The 19,378-nt window shown below is 45.5% G+C and overlaps 2 protein-coding genes across 3 annotated transcripts in view; both read right to left on the bottom strand.

Annotated features, from left to right (window-relative positions):
* The window catches only part of LOC310990801 (protein AF-17-like), a 38,005-nt gene extending 33,330 nt beyond the window's left edge, over window positions 1-4,675 (bottom strand). Inside the window, 4 exon segments of the mRNA XM_083978317.1 lie at window positions 1,838-1,947; window positions 2,040-2,094; window positions 2,208-2,287; window positions 4,377-4,675. Coding sequence (XP_083834443.1) covers window positions 1,838-1,947; window positions 2,040-2,094; window positions 2,208-2,287; window positions 4,377-4,485 — 354 coding nt within the window. The 5' untranslated portion in view covers window positions 4,486-4,675.
* Window positions 4,676-7,460: 2,785 nt separating this feature from the next.
* On the bottom strand, window positions 7,461-18,752 carry LOC310990901 (zinc finger protein Aiolos-like). 2 transcript variants are annotated; one of them, XM_083978442.1, is made up of 10 exons: window positions 18,569-18,752; window positions 17,726-17,803; window positions 16,795-16,868; window positions 15,853-15,920; window positions 15,428-15,538; window positions 13,167-13,595; window positions 11,858-12,025; window positions 11,366-11,482; window positions 10,302-10,412; window positions 7,461-8,385 (listed from the first exon to the last, which is right to left on the bottom strand). In XM_083978442.1, exons 4-10 carry the CDS (start codon window positions 15,902-15,904, stop codon window positions 7,745-7,747), a joined length of 1,629 nt encoding a protein of 542 aa, XP_083834568.1. In that variant the 5' UTR covers window positions 15,905-15,920; window positions 16,795-16,868; window positions 17,726-17,803; window positions 18,569-18,752; the 3' UTR covers window positions 7,461-7,744. The 2 variants fall into 2 exon arrangements, with proteins under 2 accessions (XP_083834568.1, XP_083834567.1); XM_083978441.1 differs by lacking the exons at window positions 17,726-17,803; window positions 18,569-18,752 and having other exon boundaries at window positions 16,795-17,056.
* Window positions 18,753-19,378: the final 626 nt, after the last annotated feature.

The following is a 19,378-nucleotide window of genomic DNA, read 5'->3' as shown; positions in this document are numbered from 1 at the left end:
ATCCCATTAGCTCTGAGCAGCTCGCCGCTCTGCTCCGCCATTCTAAAATTAGCTTGCACCGACAATTAAAAGTAACAAACCTACTGCTATGACTATAGGGATTATGGCAATGAGCCAATTTGCCAAAATGTTGAACTATCCCTTTAACATCTGTTTTGTCTGATAAGATCAACTTCTAAGTCTGTTCAGATCGATACTTGGCATCCGCATATTGATGCAACATTACCACACAAAATATTGTGAAACTATGCTGTATCCATTTTTCCCTCCACCCGTATCAATATGACTCAATCAATTCATCATTTATTTGCAATGACTGTTTTCATAAGAAATAATGGGGACAACTCAGTCCCATAAGCCGTAAGTGATGCGTTCAAATCATGATTGGTTTGCTCCCGAGATGTAAAAGGTCAGGAGGTGACGACTGTTACTGAGTGGAAGAGAAATGACTTCAAACTAACTAATACTAAGTATTCAAATGTCAGAGTGGTAGTTTGTGTTCAGCTGTGGTGTGTGTGTGTGTGTGTGCTTATTTCTCCCTCGACGTGCCTCACTCTCTCGCTGGAAGTCTCCCACATTTCCCAGAATGACTTTCAACCACCTCCAGACACCGAGCGTCACTCTGCCGCACTCAGCTCTGGGTTGTTAGTGACGTCACGGTGGAGACAACAGTGGTGATGTGTGGAGTGAAACTGTTTTCCTGTGCTGCTTCCCACATGTCCTGAGCCTGAGCTGGATCCTGATTGGCTGAAGCTGCTGCTCTGTTCTGTTTCTTTTTTCTCTTCTCATGGATTTCTCTCTGTTGGATTGTTGATTGATGGTGATGGAAAAAGTTAAGAGTCCCTAACAGTAAACCTTATGTTTAGTATTTTTTTCTTTTTTTTGTATTGCTTTCCCTCTGAATATTCATTCTACAGGAAAACCACCAAAGAAATAATCAACATTTTTCATTTTCAAGCTTCCCTCTCTATCTTAACACAAACACCTGCACAAGTTGCCAAGTAAATCTCGTATTTGATGTGTTTTACATGATCCTGATGTTTTGGCACCAAGCCACAGGTGCTGCTGCTGCTGCTAGGCTGGCTGCACTGTAAAACACTGCACCGCTACAACATGCCTGGGATGATCCCAGATAGGAGCCAGTGTTTCCAGTCTGTCTACTGCTTTGTATCCAACAACATGTTCGATGTAAAAAAAACAACAACAAAAAAACAATGTCCACGCTTGAGTGTCTCCAGGTGAATGAAAAAAACACACAAGAAGCAGCACGTCCTCAACTCCTCCATCAAAATAGAGCTTTGTCTTTCAGCTGTGCTGCGTGCCATTCTGCCCTACAAAGGCAAAGTGCAGTATCTGCATTTATTCAAAAAAAATTTGACCAATCAAAAGTGTGGCATATTCTCTTCAATCTGGTAGAATTTGATATTGGTACTGCTAAAATTTCCAGAGTTATTGGGCTTTTTATTTTGCTGTCCAATCCAATAAAGCACTGTGAAACCAAGGCAAATTGCAAAGAGTACTACTCCCTACATTCTATAAGTTACTCTATAATTCAATTGGAGTAAAACCAAGGCAAAGTGCAGCATCTGCCATAAAACGGTCAAAATTGGTCAGAAAGACAAACTACAAAATACATTTAATTCAGTCCACCTTTATCTAATCAATTATAGACTTGGTAGTTATTCAGAATTTGATGCTTAAACCAGACAATGAAAAACACAAAAAGCTGTTTTTCTCAGTTTGGCATTTTTACAGATACTGCGCTTTGCCTTTGTAGGGCAGCAATGGGCAAGCTTGTGTGTGTGTGTGTGTGTGTGTGTGAACTGTGTGTGTGTACCTTGATGTATCTCTCGTGCGGGACATACTGCAGGATAATGGGCTCCATGGTGAGGACGTTGGCAAACTGCACCTCGGGGATGTAGAGCGCACACACGACGTGGGCCCAGCCTGATGGAGAGATTGGCAGAGAGTCAGCGGAGTGTTGTGGCTCTTTATCGGCCCGGTGTCAGAGGGGGGGGGGGGGGGGACGGGGGGCTTACCTCCGCTGTCCGTCCTCTTGAGGGCACCATCCTTGTGGGGGCACAGCTCACACCTCTGGAGCGGGACAGGAGAGTGTGTTATTAACCGTATAACAGGTGGGACAGGGAGGAACGGTTGTGTTGTGTTGTGTTGTGTGGTGTTGTGTTGTGTTGTGTTGGCATACTGACCACGCGCGCCGCCCGCTCCTGTGACTCACACTTCCGACAGAACCATGGACCGGTGGGCACCTGGACGATGCCGTAGCACGCTGAAACACACACACACAAACACACACACACGTCACTGAAACTATTTCTTGTCATCACCACCTGCAGTTTGTTAAAGGGATAGTTCAACATTTTGGCAAATTGGCCCATTGCCATAATTGCTATAGTCATAGCAGTAGGTTCGTTACCTTTAATTGTAGGTGTAAGCTATTTTTAGTACAGCGGAGCGCAGCAGCAGGCTGCTCAGAGCTACGCTATGGAGGCTAAGGGAATTTCTTGGTTTCCCTCATCAAACTCATCAAATACAAAATCCCAAAACTCCACAGCGCTTTTGTAGACAAGTTGTGAGCTGCACAACCACCACGCTATGAGATAATGACGGAACGATACGAAACGGAGCCGTTTTCGAGGTAAATTCATACAAAACCGCTGATGCGCGTTGCGTTCAGGGACAGTTTTTCAGCAAGCAGTCTCCGTATTTACCCTGTATTTACCTCGAAAACGGCTCCGTTTCGTATCGTTCCGTCATTATCTCATAGCGTGGTGGTTGTGCAGGTCACAACTTGTCTACAAAAGCGCTGTGGAGTTTTGGGATGTTGAATTTGATGAGTTTAATGAGGGAAACCAAGAAATTCCATTAGCCTCCATAGCGTAGCTCTGAGCAGCCAGCTGCTGCGCTCCGCCGTACTGAAAATAGCTTACACCTACAATTAAAGGTAATGAACCTACTGCTATGACTATAGCGATTATGGCAATGGGCCAATTTGCCAAAATGTTGAACTATCCCTTTAACACATGAATATAGTGTTGCAGTACTCCAGACCACATCTTCAAGGTCTTGGTCTTGTCTCGGTCTCAGTCGAGCTGGATTTTTTAAATTTTTTTTTTTACAGCAAATCTCTCTCTGTCACTCATTCACTTTGGTTTGTGATGTAATTCAATAACTTTAAGATGATTAAAATTGTTCTACTGCTTGTGTAACCATCTGAACAACTTGGTGTCACCAGCATCAACAGTGGGAGGAGACTTCAGCAGGTTCTGTGCTGTTCAATCTAAACTTTGTTAACATTAAATATGCTTTAGATTTTATATAAATGATCTTTTCTTTTTAGCTGAAGACGAATAAATATAAAAGCCACATGATTATTATGAGTACTGGTACTGAATACAGTAATGGTCTTGAAAATGGTATCGCATTGGTTTGGTCTCAGTCTTGGACTTGAACCCCCTGGTCTTGGTCTTGACTTGGTCTTGACCCCCTCAAAGTCTTGGTCTTGGTCTGCTCTGGTCTTGGTCTTGACACTTGACTACATGAATAACACATCTGTCACTGCATCAGTATTTTTCAGTCTTTTCTCTCTTTTAATGTATTTGACAAACTGCTGTTGTTGGTTAATTGTTATTAACTGTTATCTTCTTGGGACAGGTTCAACAGGACTGGTTCAGGTTGAGGCTGAGTGAGCTGATCCTGCAGAGAGAGAGTCTGTCCCTCACCATCTCTCTCTCCGCTCTCACTTTCACCGGTAAACTCGTGTTTCTTTCAGACATTAGCAGCGCGCGCGGTGCAGCTCCTGATTCCCACTCTGAAAACAAGCTCCTGAACTTCACCGCTCCCCCTCACACGCGCACCACAGCAACAAAGCCAACAACGGACACACAACAAGGTAACACAGTGTCCAAACCGGCGGGCCCAGCCGGCCGGGGCTTCGTGCTCCCTGAACTGAACACGCCTCTTTCCCAGTCTGAGCTGAACCCGACCGGGCCAGACAGCCACGCACGGACACGCGCCAACAAAACACGCGCGCACAGACACGGACGGAGCCAATGCGGCGTCAGTCCGTCCGTCCGTCCGGGGGCTCGGTGTCACGGTGCCCCGGCCCTGTGTGGTTAATCATGTGTGCGCTGAGAGGAAACAACAAACAGCACGCCTACCTACCCCTCCCACACACATTCGCATCAACACATACACACACAAACACGCACGTACGCAGCAGCAACAGACCTACCTAGAAACCTAGCGACCTATCAGCGCCCCCGGCTGCCTCTCCAGCCGCCGGCTTCAGCCGCCACAGCTGCCCGGTAAATGTACAACAACACGCTAACGGCGCGGCGGGCTAACGTTAACGTTACCTTGGTGAACGGCGACGCTGCAGCCGTGTCCATCACAGTAGACCAGCGGATTCTCAGCCCAGCCTCGCTCGTCTGAACACACGCAGCAACCTCCGACCATTTCCCGCATGCTGCTCCCATACGAAGAAATGTATTTCCCCTCCCGGCAACGGCTCAGACCTCGCCCCGGCCCGTCGAGTGCTCGTCCCGCAGTGACGCCGCACCGGGCATAGTCGTGGGCCGCTCTCGTCGCGCAGTTTTAGCGCAGCGGACAGACAGAAATCTCGGCGTGGGGTTTGTGGTGCTGCTGCTGCTACGTTTTTTCCGTGATGTCCTCCTCCCCGTCCCCATAGAACCGATGCAGTGCGCATGCTCAGACCTGCTCCTCTGGGTCGGAATAAAAGTCACAGCGAAGGCACCGAATTATTGTTTGTTTTGAACCTGAGTCACTTTTCACCGCCTCGTTTCACACTGACTTCACTTCTCCTCCTCCATTAGTTCATGAGTCATGAGTGAGTTACACCTGCACAGCGCATCTTTCACACCGTGGTTTACAATATAGATCAGTAAAACATGTGGATGCGTCAGTCAGTCAAAACCGCTGGTTGCACTGTCTATCAATTCAGTTTCAACAGCGCCATCTGCAGGATTTCTACAGAACAACAAGGCAACAATTGCAAGCTGTTTCACCATCCAGCGTCCTGACCTGAAATGAAAAACATCCGCTGCTTGTTTCTCATTTCAACCAACTCTGATGTAGTTTTTAATGATCCTTATAAACATTAGTAGTTTATTATTTATTCTATTTATAGCATAAACTCTAGCTCTCTACTTGCCAAAACTAGAAAATAGTAGAAGTGTGTTGTTGAGCATGAGGATGTCATTCAGAGTTTTGGGCTGTCACATGTGATCCGTATAGTTCAGTCAGCAGATGTCACCAGAAGCCTTTCACTCTGACTGGACTTGCGTCACTGTTGCTTTATGACTCCTGTCTCGACTGGCTGAGTAAACTGTGTCTGGCAGGCCAGTTTTATGGTGGAAATGGTACCACACAGAGTCACACACACACACTCACAAACCTATATCTTTGAGGGGATTTGTCATTTTAAATAATACCCCCATACCTTCAACCATTGTAATTGACTGTTTAACACAAAACCTTAAACCAAGTCTTTACTCAGAAAGGCCTTTAATCTTAAATCAATGTGATAAAATGTCCTTTTTTTATTCTCCTAAACTACTCTCAAACGTTGTGTGTACAAATCCAAAGCTTTACTAAAACTACTCAGGAGATTCATACGTCAGTGACATGAAGTTCTCCTAAAATAAAGAGAAGAAAAGAGAAGCAGTGGGGTTTGTACCGTTGAAATGGATGACTGGGCTTTTTAATCTGACATATGGACGTGAAGCTGTGATGACAGTTTGCCTCACAAGTGTCACTTCTCTTCAAACCCAGAGACAAGAAAAGGGAACTGGCGCTGATGGAGAGGACAGATAATGTGGTGGCAGCTGGATGAAGCTCACACCCTGCTCTGATCTAAAGGCAGCAAAGCATGACCAAGTCCCTGCACTGACATGTGGGGGCGAAGTGCATCCACACTAACATAAGTAATCAGTCAGAGCCCATGTCTACTCACCAAAATTTCCCTGATAGCTCTTAGAACTGACAGGCTGAACTGTCACCATTGAGTCCTAAGGTTCGTAATTTCAAAAAATTCCAAAAAGAAACCTCAGTTTTTACATGAATTTAACCCTCACACATAAATTCCCATCTGTGGAGTGTTACTGGCAGACACCATGTATTACCATCCATTCTGTGGGTGGGGTGAAAGATCAGTGGGCAGGTGAAACTATTGAATTAATTTGGGTACGGTCTCCCACTGAGCATTCTTCTGGTTAAACAATAATCACAATTATGTCAAACTGTTCCTCTTCCCCGAATGGGTCCGAGACGCCGCTCTGCTCTGGGCCCCACTGTTCTGAAACGATAATGCACAAGGAAAACACATCCTGACTTTACTGCCATGTAATACCATTATCTTCCAGCAGGTGGATGCTTGCAGATAGACATCTATGAATATTTTACATGCATTTCCTCGGCTTGTGGGGAGAAACAGTGAGATCTAAATCCTGTTATTAAATTAGGAAGTAGTCCCATGATGGATGCAAGTTCCGTTTGACATTTTACCCCATTTCATAGCATATCAATACTTAGTTAATGCAGGGTACTTGTAGCTCATGATTTAATGTAACAACAGCATCAAGCTGCTGTCACAAACCTTTTTAGGTGATTGACAGAAACATACTCATCTACTCCGTTTCATTTATATCCTCATTAACTCTGCCCTTCTTAGACATACTGGAGGTTTGAACTTTATAAGTGCCTATAAATTTAGAACCTTTATCTAGTGTGACAAAAAAAATGTCTCTGCAGAGCTGTGAACCATTTCTGACGAGTGGGACTGCTAAATGCGTAGAATATTCAGGAGTGAGAAACCAACATATGGTGTAGAGCAAAGTGTCCTTTGAAGCTGAAACTGCGTGCTCAAAACCACAGCCTTAAAGGAGACATGTGACCTTCTAGATAATAGGATTTTTTTTGCAGTCTTGAATTGGCAAGTGTTTCTCAGAGACACTTCTCTCAACATGGTGCAGGTCTATGTGTGATGAAGGAAAAAAGAGGTTCTCTTTTATTTTTACACCTTTACACAGACAACAGGAAAACCATCAGCACATGTACAGTAAATGCATACATCTGGTGAACATTTAGATGAATATTTGGTATATTGCTATATAATATAAACAGCGGCTTCAGCGGGGATTGTTAAGCACAAATGTATGTAAGAAAAGGAAGTAGAATTACTCCCACATATACACTTTACAGGACATCTTTTCAGATGATGTACATGTCTTAGACAGAGACACCGTTACACTCCTATAACGACTCTCTTAAGCCCCCCACCCCCACTCGCTCTCTCTCTCTCTCTCTCTCTCTCTCACACACACACACACACACGCATGCATGCACGCACACACACACACACACACACACACACACACACACACACACACACACACACACACACACACACACACACACACACACACACACACACACACACACACACACACACACACATAAAAGACAGAGAGAGATAGCTGCTACTTTATGCTTTCATTTCTGATATGACCAGCTACTTACATGAGTAAAGCTGTGTGTGCATGCTCATACAGAGTTGTAGACAGTCTGTCTGAACATAATGTGTGTGTGTGTGTGTGTGTGTGTGTGTGTGTGTGTGTGTGTGTGTGTGTGTGTGTGTGTGTGTGTGTGTGTGTGTGTGTGTGTGTGTGTGTGTGTGTGTAAGCATGAACATCAGCATCAATGAAAGCTACTTCAATTCTAGGCGGTGCTCGCCTCGGGCTATGTGGGAAGAGAACTCGTATCGGTCCCGGCTGCGGTGGCCGCACACGTTGCACTCGAGCGGGTCTCGGAAGCCGTGGCAACCCATGTGGATGGTGAACATGACGTAGTCCAGAAAAATCACCCTGCAGTGGCTGCAGGGGTACACGGCCCCCGGCAGCGCCCCCGCCTCCCCGTCGGGCCGCACCACTCGTAAAGCCTCCAGCGGCGACAAGGGGATGGGCTGGGCGTGTGGGTGAGGGACACCGTTGGGGTGGTTGAGCCCCCCCAGCAGGTGCCCTAAGCTGTACATGATGGGGTGGGACATGGGGGGGCTGTCGGTGTGGAACGAGTCCATGCCGAGCGGTGGCTGGGCGCCGTGGGGGAGGCCCAGCAGGGACATGCCCATCTTGTGGCCGTTGGTGAGGCCCATGGGGTTGATGTCGCTGCGACTTAACGGGATGGGGTAGGGCCTGTGGGAGGGGGCCGGGTCGCTCTCTGGGCCTGTGAGGATGGACTGCTGCTGGTGGTGGCCGTCAGGACCCGGGGAGCCCGGGGGAGGGTCTTTGACATCGTTTCGATGGACCAGGTCCCTGTTGAAGCTCAGGTCCAGGCAGACACCGTTGTCTCCTAGACCGGTAACATGAGAAGAAACAGCACTGAGGAGCCACCCAGCAGCAGGACGTTTCAACAGCTGGGCCACAGGAACAGCACAGTTACAGCATTTATTGCTTAAAGGGATAGTCGACATTTTGACAAATTCACCTATTGTTAATCCCTTTAGTCTTAGGAGTAGGTTCATTACCTTTAATTGTCGGTGCAAGCTGTTTTTAGATCAACGGGGCAGAGGCGAGCGGTACTTTCGCCTTTCCCTCATAACTCATCAAATAAACAATCCAACGACTCCAAAACTCTCATGACCTGCACATCCACCACGCTATGAAATAATAATGTAACATTACGAGACAGAGTTGTTTTTGAGGCAAATGCGTTGCCGGAACCACATTCCAGACTTAAAAAACGCAAGTATTTGCTTCATGTGTCGTAATGTTACATAATTATACGTTATTATTTCATAGCGTGGTGAATGTGCAGGTCACAATTTGTCCACGAGAGTGTTTTGGAGTTGTTGGAGGCGAAAGTACCATGCACCTCCATTGCTTTAGCTGAGCAGCTCACGTCTCTGCCCTGCCGACCTCAAAACAGCTTGCACTGACAATTAAAGGTATTGAACCTACTCCTGAGACTATAGGTGTTATGGCAATAGGAGAATTGGCCAAAATGTTGAACTATTGCTTTAAAAATGAAAAAAAAAAAAAAAACTCTTACAAACCTTTAAAGGTTTCTTGGGGTCAAAGTAGAAAATGTGCACCCACCAGGGCAGCAAAAAAAGGAAACCTTACTCTATTAACTGGAGCGCCCCAGGTTGACAGGACAAAGAAGCTGAAAAGCATCAGAACTTCCTGAGGCAGCAGCTGAACTTGGAGGACAGAAGGCTGAGAGGAAACACACGATGCAGACGAAGGCCTCAGTGCAGCTGCACAAAGACGTATAGACAGACAGGCACCACCTGCTCACGTTTCTTTCTCCCGCCCGTTCTCTCTGTCTCTCTCTTTCTCTCTCTCTCTCTGCCTCTCTCTCTCTCTCTCTCTCTCTCTCTCTCTCTCTGTGTCTCTCTCTGTCTCTCTCTGCGGTTGCAGAAATTACTTCTTTTCCCCCTGTGGTTGTCATATTGAAAGATCTTACTTCAATTGTTAACCTGACGTAGGAGGGGTTTTTGCCTATACACCCGTATTTGCAGGCAGCGTAAGGCTTGGTTGCGAAACTACAACCCAGTGATAGTTTGGGCTTAACCAGAAAGACGAGAGCCAACTTTTGAAAATCATGGTGTTGTGTGTGTGAACGCCCATAAAGTTTGGGAAATCGGCGTGCTCTGTCAGCCATTTACTGAAACTGATATGTTGTGATCATTTATCTGAGGTTGAATCACAACATACAGTGAAGGAGTGAGTAACGAGTGAGTAATTAAACTGAGAGGTTTCAAGTGTGTGTTTGTCTTTTTTTTTTTTTCACGTATCCATTTAGCTAACCATGCGTGTTTGTCAATACCCACCTATGACATAACTCTGGCACAGAATATAGGACAGTGGAGACCACTCTGTGGTGTGTGCAGGTGTGAGGCAGGTGGTCTGCCCTCAGTCCCTGTTTGACAAGAGATGGATGCCAGCAGAGACAAACACACAACAAGTAGCTCAGACAGACAACTTGAAACAGTTTGCAAAACATGAATTTTCTGTTTTGTGAAGCACACACGCCAACAAAAAGCACATTTATACATTTCAAAAAGACAGCAGCTTATCAAAGACATGGATGTCAGGTGTCTAATGCTAATACTGAGATAAGTACAAAAAAAACAACAATAAAAAAAACATTCTGTACAGGCAAAATCAGGCTGTAAGCTGCTTTAAAATTACAACACAACTCTCTGTGACTGTCCTCAGGTCAGTGTGTCTGTGTGTGTTTGATGTGTGTGTAGCTGCTCTTACCAGTGAACTTCTGCGGCATTGAACTCTTCCGTTTGGCTACGTTGCTGGCGAGCCTGTCGAGCAGCAGAGCGCGCTCGGTGCCCATCTGAGTCCGAGACGTGTGGCTGTCCTCTGCTCAACGGCAACAGAGTGAGAGAGTTTAGCGCACAAAGGAAATGCAGACCTCTTCTCAATCAGGAGGTTATCATGAGTGGAGCGAGCGCGCCGAGCGGCAGCTGTCCACCTGTCGCAGCCGCCGGGGTTTGAAATGTGGAGAAGAAAAAAAAACCTCTTGCAAAACACCCCGGCTGCTCGAGGCAGAGACACACTGGGAGGAACGAGATATTAATTTGAGATCAGAAGCTCCTTTGACCTCACTTCCTGGTGCTTTTTTACTTGACTAGTGTAGGAGAGGAGACCACAGGATGAGGATGTACTTCCTCACCACTTCGGTACTATCAGGCATAAACTTACGACATTCGGTGACCACAGAAGCGCAGCATTGTCTGTGTCATGCAACCGTGCAACTGGCCTGCCAATAAGCACAGGCACCACCTTTAGGTTCAGGGGCCTGTGTGTGTGTTTGTGTGTGCTTGTGTGTGCATGTGCGCTGGGTGGCTGGGCTGAACCATTTGCCCTACATACTCGGTTTCCCCTTTTGCTGCTACAGACATGAGACGTGGTCTTCACAGTGCTGCGACTCCACACCACAGCAGCCATAACCTATTTTTCTGTAATGATGGGGTTAACGTCCATAAGCTCATTAATTTAATGAGGCTATAAACACAGGATCTGTTAGCGACTGCAGCGTTAGTTGTGCACCTGCTGCTGCATATGCATACATGTGTTTATATAGACTGTGCAGCGGTCTGCTTGTCTTAACAGCTGTATCTGTGCAGGTGGACTGTCTCTTGGTTTCTGAAAATGTTTGTGTTTCATGTATGTCAGAGAGTGACAGTGAGAGCAGGTGGAGTAGATGTATAGATAAATAGATACTTTAATTCATCCTGAGGGAAATTCACAACTTCCAGCAGATTTAGGAAAGAAATAAAGAAAGAAAGGGTGTGTGTGTGAGGGTGGCTCACCTCTCTCAGTGGGACCTTTGCTCTGAATGTACACATGGCATCTCTCTCTGTGCTCCTCCAGGGAGCTGCGCTGCTTGTAGCTGCGACTGCAGTGGTTGCATTTGAACGGCTTCTCTACTGTAAACAGGAGTTTCAGTTAATCAAGACGTGAAACGTCGACAACATCTCGATGGCACAGCAGGTATTATTTCATGACTACATGACGGTTTCATACAAAACTGATGATGTGCATATCAAGAGAGACTGTGCAGAGAGTCTGCAGGTAAAAAACACGTGAACTGAAAGTCAATGAGTAAGTTTCCAGGGGTGAATGAGTAAGATGTCGTAAGTGCATGGCAGGGTGTTACTGGAAAAGCCACGCAGGCTCAGCAGCTCTCATGTGATCAGAGATTCAAAAGGAGCGAGGAACAAACCAAGGCGATAATGTACACAGGTGCATACAGTATCAGCCTCATGTGTGAGTGACTGGGAGTGTGTGTGGCTGGCTGATACCAGAGTGGGTGCGCAGGTGCCCGCTCAGAGCGTCGCGTCGACGGCAGGCGTAGCTGCACATGGGGCATTTGAAAGGCTTCTCCCCGGAGTGCAGTTTGATGTGGCGAAGCAGGTTTCCCTTCTGGGTGAAGGAGGCCCCACACTGAGTGCAGTGGAATGGCCTCTCACCTAAGAGAGAGAGAAACATACACACACCATGAAAACATTCGTTCACACCTCACATTTCAACATGGCATTTGCCCTTTTAAATGATCTGTTGTTGCAAATGTACTGAGCTGAGATGATGGAGTCAGTGGACATCACAGCTCTGACACTTGACTTTAATCACCAGCTCTTTTCTTGTTTGTGTTCCCAGCATAAAGTGAATTGTAAAAAACATACAATCATTCACCATCTTTAAAAAGGGAACAAGGCAACATCCACTGTAATTGTAAGAAACAATGTTCTCACAACTCCAACCACACAAAAACCAAACGTCTTGAGTTGACTTCCCATGTTGAAAACACAGCCTCACAGGTTTCATATTGTACAATTCACTACTCCACTTCAGCAAAACGAAGCTATGGAGCAATGAAAACATATATTTTACTACCAAACCAATAACCACAGCCCGTTATATTGATTCAACATGACAGAGCAGGTGAGCCTTAAAAGTCAATAATGCACTCACACTGCCGTGTTAATGATCATGGTTATTGTAGCAAGTGATACAATCTAAAAATCTTCACTTGCTGAACTCTGCTCTGTTACTTTGTTAGTCACACTGTGTGTGACCTTTATTCTTTGAAAGCACTACATTATCTCTTTATATTATATCTGTGTACATGGTGTCTACAACATGTGCTGCATCTGCATGGGATGCATTAAATCTCATTGTCTGTGCGCTTCACTATAACGTATGAGAGATTCACTTGACTTCCACACTGTCACCCAGCAGCTCCACGCTCTACATTTGAATAGGTAAGACCGAACCATAGAAATGATATGAAGATATGAATCGCATAATTTGTGTCAATATAACGACCACAGAAGTCCTATGGTGAATTTACATATCTGTTCAATCACAAGTTATTTGATGTGCTTCATATCTGAACGACAATAGAGGAGATTTCACAACCTCCCGCTCGTTAGGAGACCTGCGTCATGTATGATGCAGCCTCGCGTGTTCGCGATCACAAAGTTACTCAATCCAACATCTTGACCCTGTCATTAAAGCACAAAGCGCTATCGCCAAATACTATCAACAGTGTGATGATTGCACAAGGTTTGTGTTTGAGGTCAGGTGTTTGGGCTGTGTTCCTGTGTTTACCCGTGTGGCTGCGCTTGTGCACCAGCAGCACGTTGATGCTGACGCAGGACAGGCCACAGATGTCACAGTTGAGCTTGCCTGTTGTCTGGATGCGGGGCGTCATGGCTCCAGGCACACACGCCCCCTCTGCAGCTGCCGCCGCCGCCGCCGCGACCGCGTGGGCGTCTGGCAAGGCCGCGCCGTCGTAACGAGAGTAGTCCACCAGCGACAGGTCCTGTGGCTCGTTCAGGGTATCTCCCTCTTCATCCCCTTCCCCGTCCCTCTCCTCCTCCTCGTCCTCCTCCTCTGTCCTCTCCCCGTCGAATCCTTCCTCCATCCCGTCCTCGCTGCCTCCCTCCGCTTCCTCTTTTGTTACAGTATCTCTTTCTTTTTCAGCCTTGGGGAACTGCTCATTATCTTCCATTTCCTCTGCCTCAATTTTTATCACACCTAAGCAAGGAGGATGCAAAAGAGAAGTAAAGGATCTGTTAGACTTACACACACATTAAGTGAGTGAAACTGGTCAGAAACAGTCATTTACAGACAAGACATATGGAGTAAAGAACAGTTTATCAGGTTTTGAAGGAGTTTCTCCTCTGTTTTAGCAGCACTGTGTTGTAATGCAGTTGAGATTATTATATACCTTGAAGAAAATGAGTGATTTGGGCTGAATAAATAAAATGTGACTTGCCATGATGCTCTTACTTCCAAATAAGGTGCTTAATAAGCCCGACAAGTCAGAAGGTTAGAGACAAACAATCTTCACTTCTACATTTGTATTTTTAGTTGATAGTTTGCTATTAGAACTAGTACATCTCCAAAGTGTGGGTAGCTTAATTTGGGCCAATGCACAGTGTCACAAAGAGATTCAGAAGATGTGTGCTTGAGATAAGGGGAAGGCATTTCCTCTGAATACACAGAAACTAGAACCAGGGCAGAGAGAGAGAGAGACACAGCAGGCGTCTCAGACACACAACCCCAATTCCTCATCTGCTTTTAAAAAGAGATGTCAGACTGATTGTTTATCACTTCCATCAGAGACTGATCTTCATCAGCAGAGAAACACTTTGAGATTATTTGTCCTGCGCGTGAGTTTTTCTCGTCGTATATTTCTGAGCCATGAGTCTGTACCATCTGCACCATCCAGGATCCGCCTATCTTTCTATTTCTCAACACCACATCAGTTCTGACAAGAAGCGTCCCGACTATCGGTTTGCTGGTCCTCTCACCTAGTACCCCTGCTTCGTCTCAACCGACCCCCCCAGAGCGTACTCAGTTCCATCCAGAAACCACAGTGTGGTTGGCGGTGGCTGATGATGAGCTGAAGAGCAGCGCCTGGTATTGTGGAGAGCGCTCAGAGGTGCTATGGAAACTTTGCACACACAGCTCCGAGAGGCCCGATATAGAGTCCAGTGTCTCAGAGCAGTGAACCGCAGGCTGTGCATCAGACGCAGAGCAGGGCTTTAGGAAGTGCACCCAGCGGGGCAGATGTGTGGCAGTCAGAAATAAATAGGAGAGCTCTCTGTAAAACCGCCTTTTTTTTCTCTTTTTTTTTTGGTACATGACAAAGCCCACAAGGCTGAGTGAAATAATTTTCACTCTTCAGATACCAGGTATGAAACAATTTAGTCACAGTTTAGAAATGTGCAATATCATCCCGCTTGATGTGAGGTTACACTGCAGATCTTCTATGAGGGCATGCCCATTACATCTGTCAATCAAGATAGAGGTTTTATCATATGGTGCGTGACACTGCAGTGGGGAGCCAAAGCCTGGCATAGGCATGAGGCGCCCAAACCACCCAAACACTGAAGACAGCTGATTATATCGAATACTGAGAAACATTTGCAAATGACTTTGCACTGAGAGAAACAATGTGATGACCAGACATAAACAGCAGCATCCACCATGACCTCAGAACAACTAGAGTCAATGCATTCCATCTGATTCACAGGATGAAACAGCTCTAACTACTGTAAAAGCTACCGTCCATCCAGTTCATACTGCTCTATTCTTTTCACCTATTTCTGTGTAACCTTTGACATGTAACACAGAAACACACTAAAACCTTTCTTGTTTTACTAGTTAACATTTGCTGTAGTGAACATCTCAGGTTCTGTAGCAGCGTCCTTCACACTTTTGTCCTAATTATTGCCCAACGCTGAAGCGTTTGAACGCCATCGCTAAAATGCAAAGCGTGATGGAAAGATGTCAGTGCATGTGTGTGTGTGTGTGTGTGTGTGTGTGTGTGTGTGTGTGTGTGTGTGTGTGTGTACACATACGTGAATCTGTAACACCTTCAGCACACTGCATTCCATTCTCGCTGATTGAGCCATCCTCCTTCTCTTCTGCCTCTTCCTGAGACTTTACATCTGCAGCATCACTGCAAACATCTGAAAAAGTGACACACACTTGTTAATGGTTTTTGTGGCGCCAAGAGAACTTCAAACCGACACGCAACAGTTCTCAGTTTGATCGTAGGAAGGATTTCAATACTCCACTATTCTAAGAACGTGCAGGAACACCGTCACTGAGACGTCTAGCCTGCTGTCAACTGTAGCCTGCACAAATTCCTCCACATATACGCCTTCAGCTTTCAATACGCTACAGTCATGTGAGCTCAGGCAGGATGGTGGCAGCTGTGGAGGAAAGTGTGCAGCCTGATCACGTACGCTCTCGTGCTACCAACGAGGAGTCAGACACTCACCCATCCCGTCTCCCTCCTGGGACGTAAACTCAGGATGTTCGTCTGTGTTCATGATGGAAAGAAAAGCTCTGTGGACAGAAATGAAAAAGATCTGATAACCAGGTCAAGATTGACTCCTTCTCATGGTGTTTCTCTAAATCCCACAATGTTCATAAAGCATTTCAACACTGTGAAAAATGTGGCTAGTTAATACAACATGATGTGACATTTCTGTTTGATACACTGAGGTTAGTGTAGCTGCTCTAGCTCTTCTCACTATTAAAAGCCTCTCTTACTATTTCTACAAAGCATGTGAAAAAATAGAAGTAGCACTTGCATCTCGCTGTTCCTGTTGGTTTGGAGAGCATGAAAAGAAGTTCACAAGAAAAAAAAAAAAAGTGGGTAAAGGCCCACGGTTGATTGCTCGACCCTGTCACTACATTTAGCCTGATGAGAAAGAAGATGATGTTCACTGCACATGTATTTCCTGCCAGGTCTTGTACATAGGAGTGAGCGCGAACGCCTTCCACACCAACAGCCAGTGTGACTCCAATAGTTGAAGGCGCAGTTTGAAAATGAATCAGGACATAAATGACACAACTACAAAACTTTTTAACAGTTGATTTCAAAGCTCTGGATCGTTTTATCATTAAACTGACAAAACTTTACCAAAGTTTGAACACTGTTAAAATGTCTATTGCAAGTGTAACTACAATACCAACTAAAAACTAAAGTAATTCACTTTTCATCACTTAGAGAAGAGTAAAAACTCTTATGTTACATTCAGTGATGACAAATAAACATTACACATGAACAAAACCAACATGAACAAACTGTCTCCCAGAGTTAAAATGAAATTAAGAAGCCAACGTTTACACCTCAGAACAGCTCCTGTTGTTTGCCGTTTTTCCAGTTTTTGCTGGAAGTTAAAAGTCAGTTCAAGTAGTGATGAAACTGTCTCACCTGCTTGTTGTTCAGCACCCGGAGGAGAAGCGCTCTAGCAGTAGGAGATTCCACGCTCCGCCACTGGACTTTCTCTGAATATGGAATATATGCAACGTCACTTGGAGATCCCTTAAAGAAACAGGAACTCATACTGAGGCGTTGAGCAACAAAGACCAAAACATGTTCACAGGACAGAAAAGCCACGCTGCTGAGCTGGATTACTCCTTTCTATTTTCATGATCTACAGTGTAAACCTTCCTTTACTGAACCTAAAACCTGTAGAGTCGGGCACAGTTTGTGAGTGAAACAAAGATCTGATTATGATGGTTTGATGGCAGCTCATGCAGCTCACATGCTTCCTGACTTGTTTCATTTTCAAGGAGCTATTACTCCATCTTGTGGTCAAACTATGGAGCTACTTTTCAAATTGTGCAACATTGAAAAACCCCTTCACACTTGCATCGCAGCTCATCAAACACGTTTGTTGACTTGGGTGGGTTTTTGATGACATCTAACACTTCTTACTGCTCAGTGTGACTGCACTTAATATGAATTAAACTGCATCATGATGTAAAGTATGGAATATTTACTACAGATACTGTGACATCTTAAACTTTAAGGGATTCATTTTTACGACTATGTGATAAAACAACTCAGGAACCCGCTCCTAAAAACAAACAAAGCTACCATGTATGATGATGACGCACCCTGGTGGGTAAGTTCTTACAAGATGAGCTCACAATTTCTCATGTCTGCCTTTAAACTCAGGTATGAAGACTGAAACAGGTTTGTGCTTGCTGTAATCATCTGTTCATACTGGTCGTGAAGAGATTTCATCTTGTTTCATGGTGTAAATGATGGGGAACCAAGTCTGCAGCCCTTGTTCTTGGCAAAATGTGGCTTAAGAGTTCAGCCAAAGCTAATACCAGGCCTCAGCTGTCTGACTCACGCAAATCAAGTGGGTATCTTCCAGAGTTACAGTCTCAGCACAGCACCAGATTTCCTCCGGAGTTTTATTGTTCTTCCACTGCAGTTGAGTCCATGGAAAACAAGGAGGGAACATGTTAGTGAAAAACACAACTGTCGAAGAAACCTTGATTTGCTCAGTTCAGACTGTAGCTACTGTAAACTTTGAGATTTGAGACATTTTAACACAGAACAAGGACAGTGCACTGTCCCCCAGCAGCGCCACTGGGAACACATAAGGAGGAACACGGCACACATTCTTGTTCCGTAGAAATGACTACAGTAAGATAAACCTGTTTTGATGTCCATATGCTTCATGTGAGCAAGTGGTTCTTTGCAGTGCCAACCGTGAAGTGTCCCTGCTTTGCCTCTGACCGGGGACCATCATTCTAATCATATTTTTTGGAAATAAATGAATGCTTCAGCTTTCCATGAGCAGTTTAGAGAAATATGAAACAGCTGACACACACTCACCTACAGCTCATTAGTGCATGCAGCCAACATCTAAAGCACGCACAGCATTACTGACCCTGTTTATCTCTTAGTAACTACCCTGTATCCCAGGGCCCCCCTCCCCAAAACACACACACAGACAGTCAAACACCTCATAAATGACACATAATGAAACTGCTGGCCCTTTCATAAGCAGCCCCACTGACAAACAACTGTTTTTTTCTGGTGCCTGTCATTCAAGGTATTGACTTGAAATTGACCAGATGTTATTTTTTGAAATAAATTCTGCCTCGTCGTTTTTCAGAGGACCAGACTCCAACGAACGGACATTTGTAGAGAGAGAGAGATAGAATCCCAGCCACAGGTACAGTACCTCCAGACGTTTCTGATGGTCTGCCCTGCGGGGACGGGGAGAGGAATCTGGGTGTCGTTTTAACTAACAACGCTCGCGCCAGCAGCACCCACCTGGGTGGTGTGCTGCCTTGTAAGGCTTGGCTGCTGCCCATGGCCCGCCTATGGCAACCAGCCACCAGCCTGGAGAAAAAAGCTACAAGAAAGAACACTCACAAAGGCATTACAATACATGCTGGGTTTCCATGGCAAAATGGAGGCAAAGGGAAAAAAAAAAAAAAAAGAGAGAGAGAGAGAGATGTCGACCAATAAAAGCCATGATTCAAAAACCTTAAAAGCTGAGTGGAGGGCAAATCTGCACACACAGCAACAAGAGAACAGCAACACACTGATTTAAAGACTTTGTCATGATCATGATCACAAACACACATGTACAGGAGACTGTCTGGGCTTGCAGCGTTATTAAAACTTATCACTGCAATTCCACTGGTGGGAGGCTTTTTTAGGACCACTGGGGGCAGGGCAGCAGTGGAGGGGTGGGGTGGGCTGGGGTGGGGTGGGGGGGACTGTCCATTTGCCTTTTATAGCTGCCCACTCCAGTTAGTTGCAAGAGAGAAAGAGAGAAAAAGAGATCTGGGGGCTGATATAATGGGGGGGTTGGGTGCATGCGTGAGTTTGTGTGTGTGTGTGTGTTGGGGGGGGGGGGGGGTATGGGGTTGATTAAAGTGGATCAATGTGTTTTCTGCTTTCTACTTTCCTATAAACCAAAATGTTTTATCAGTCCACATCACACATGTGAGTGCTGCTAACATGAAGTAAGTAGGACATGACT

This window comes from Trachurus trachurus (assembly GCF_905171665.1).
Source record: "Trachurus trachurus genome assembly, chromosome: 1".
Classification (NCBI taxonomy): Eukaryota; Metazoa; Chordata; class Actinopteri; order Carangiformes; family Carangidae; genus Trachurus; species Trachurus trachurus.
The sequence above is the reverse complement of the archived record's forward strand: the minus strand, read 5'-3'. Positions and strand labels throughout refer to the sequence as shown.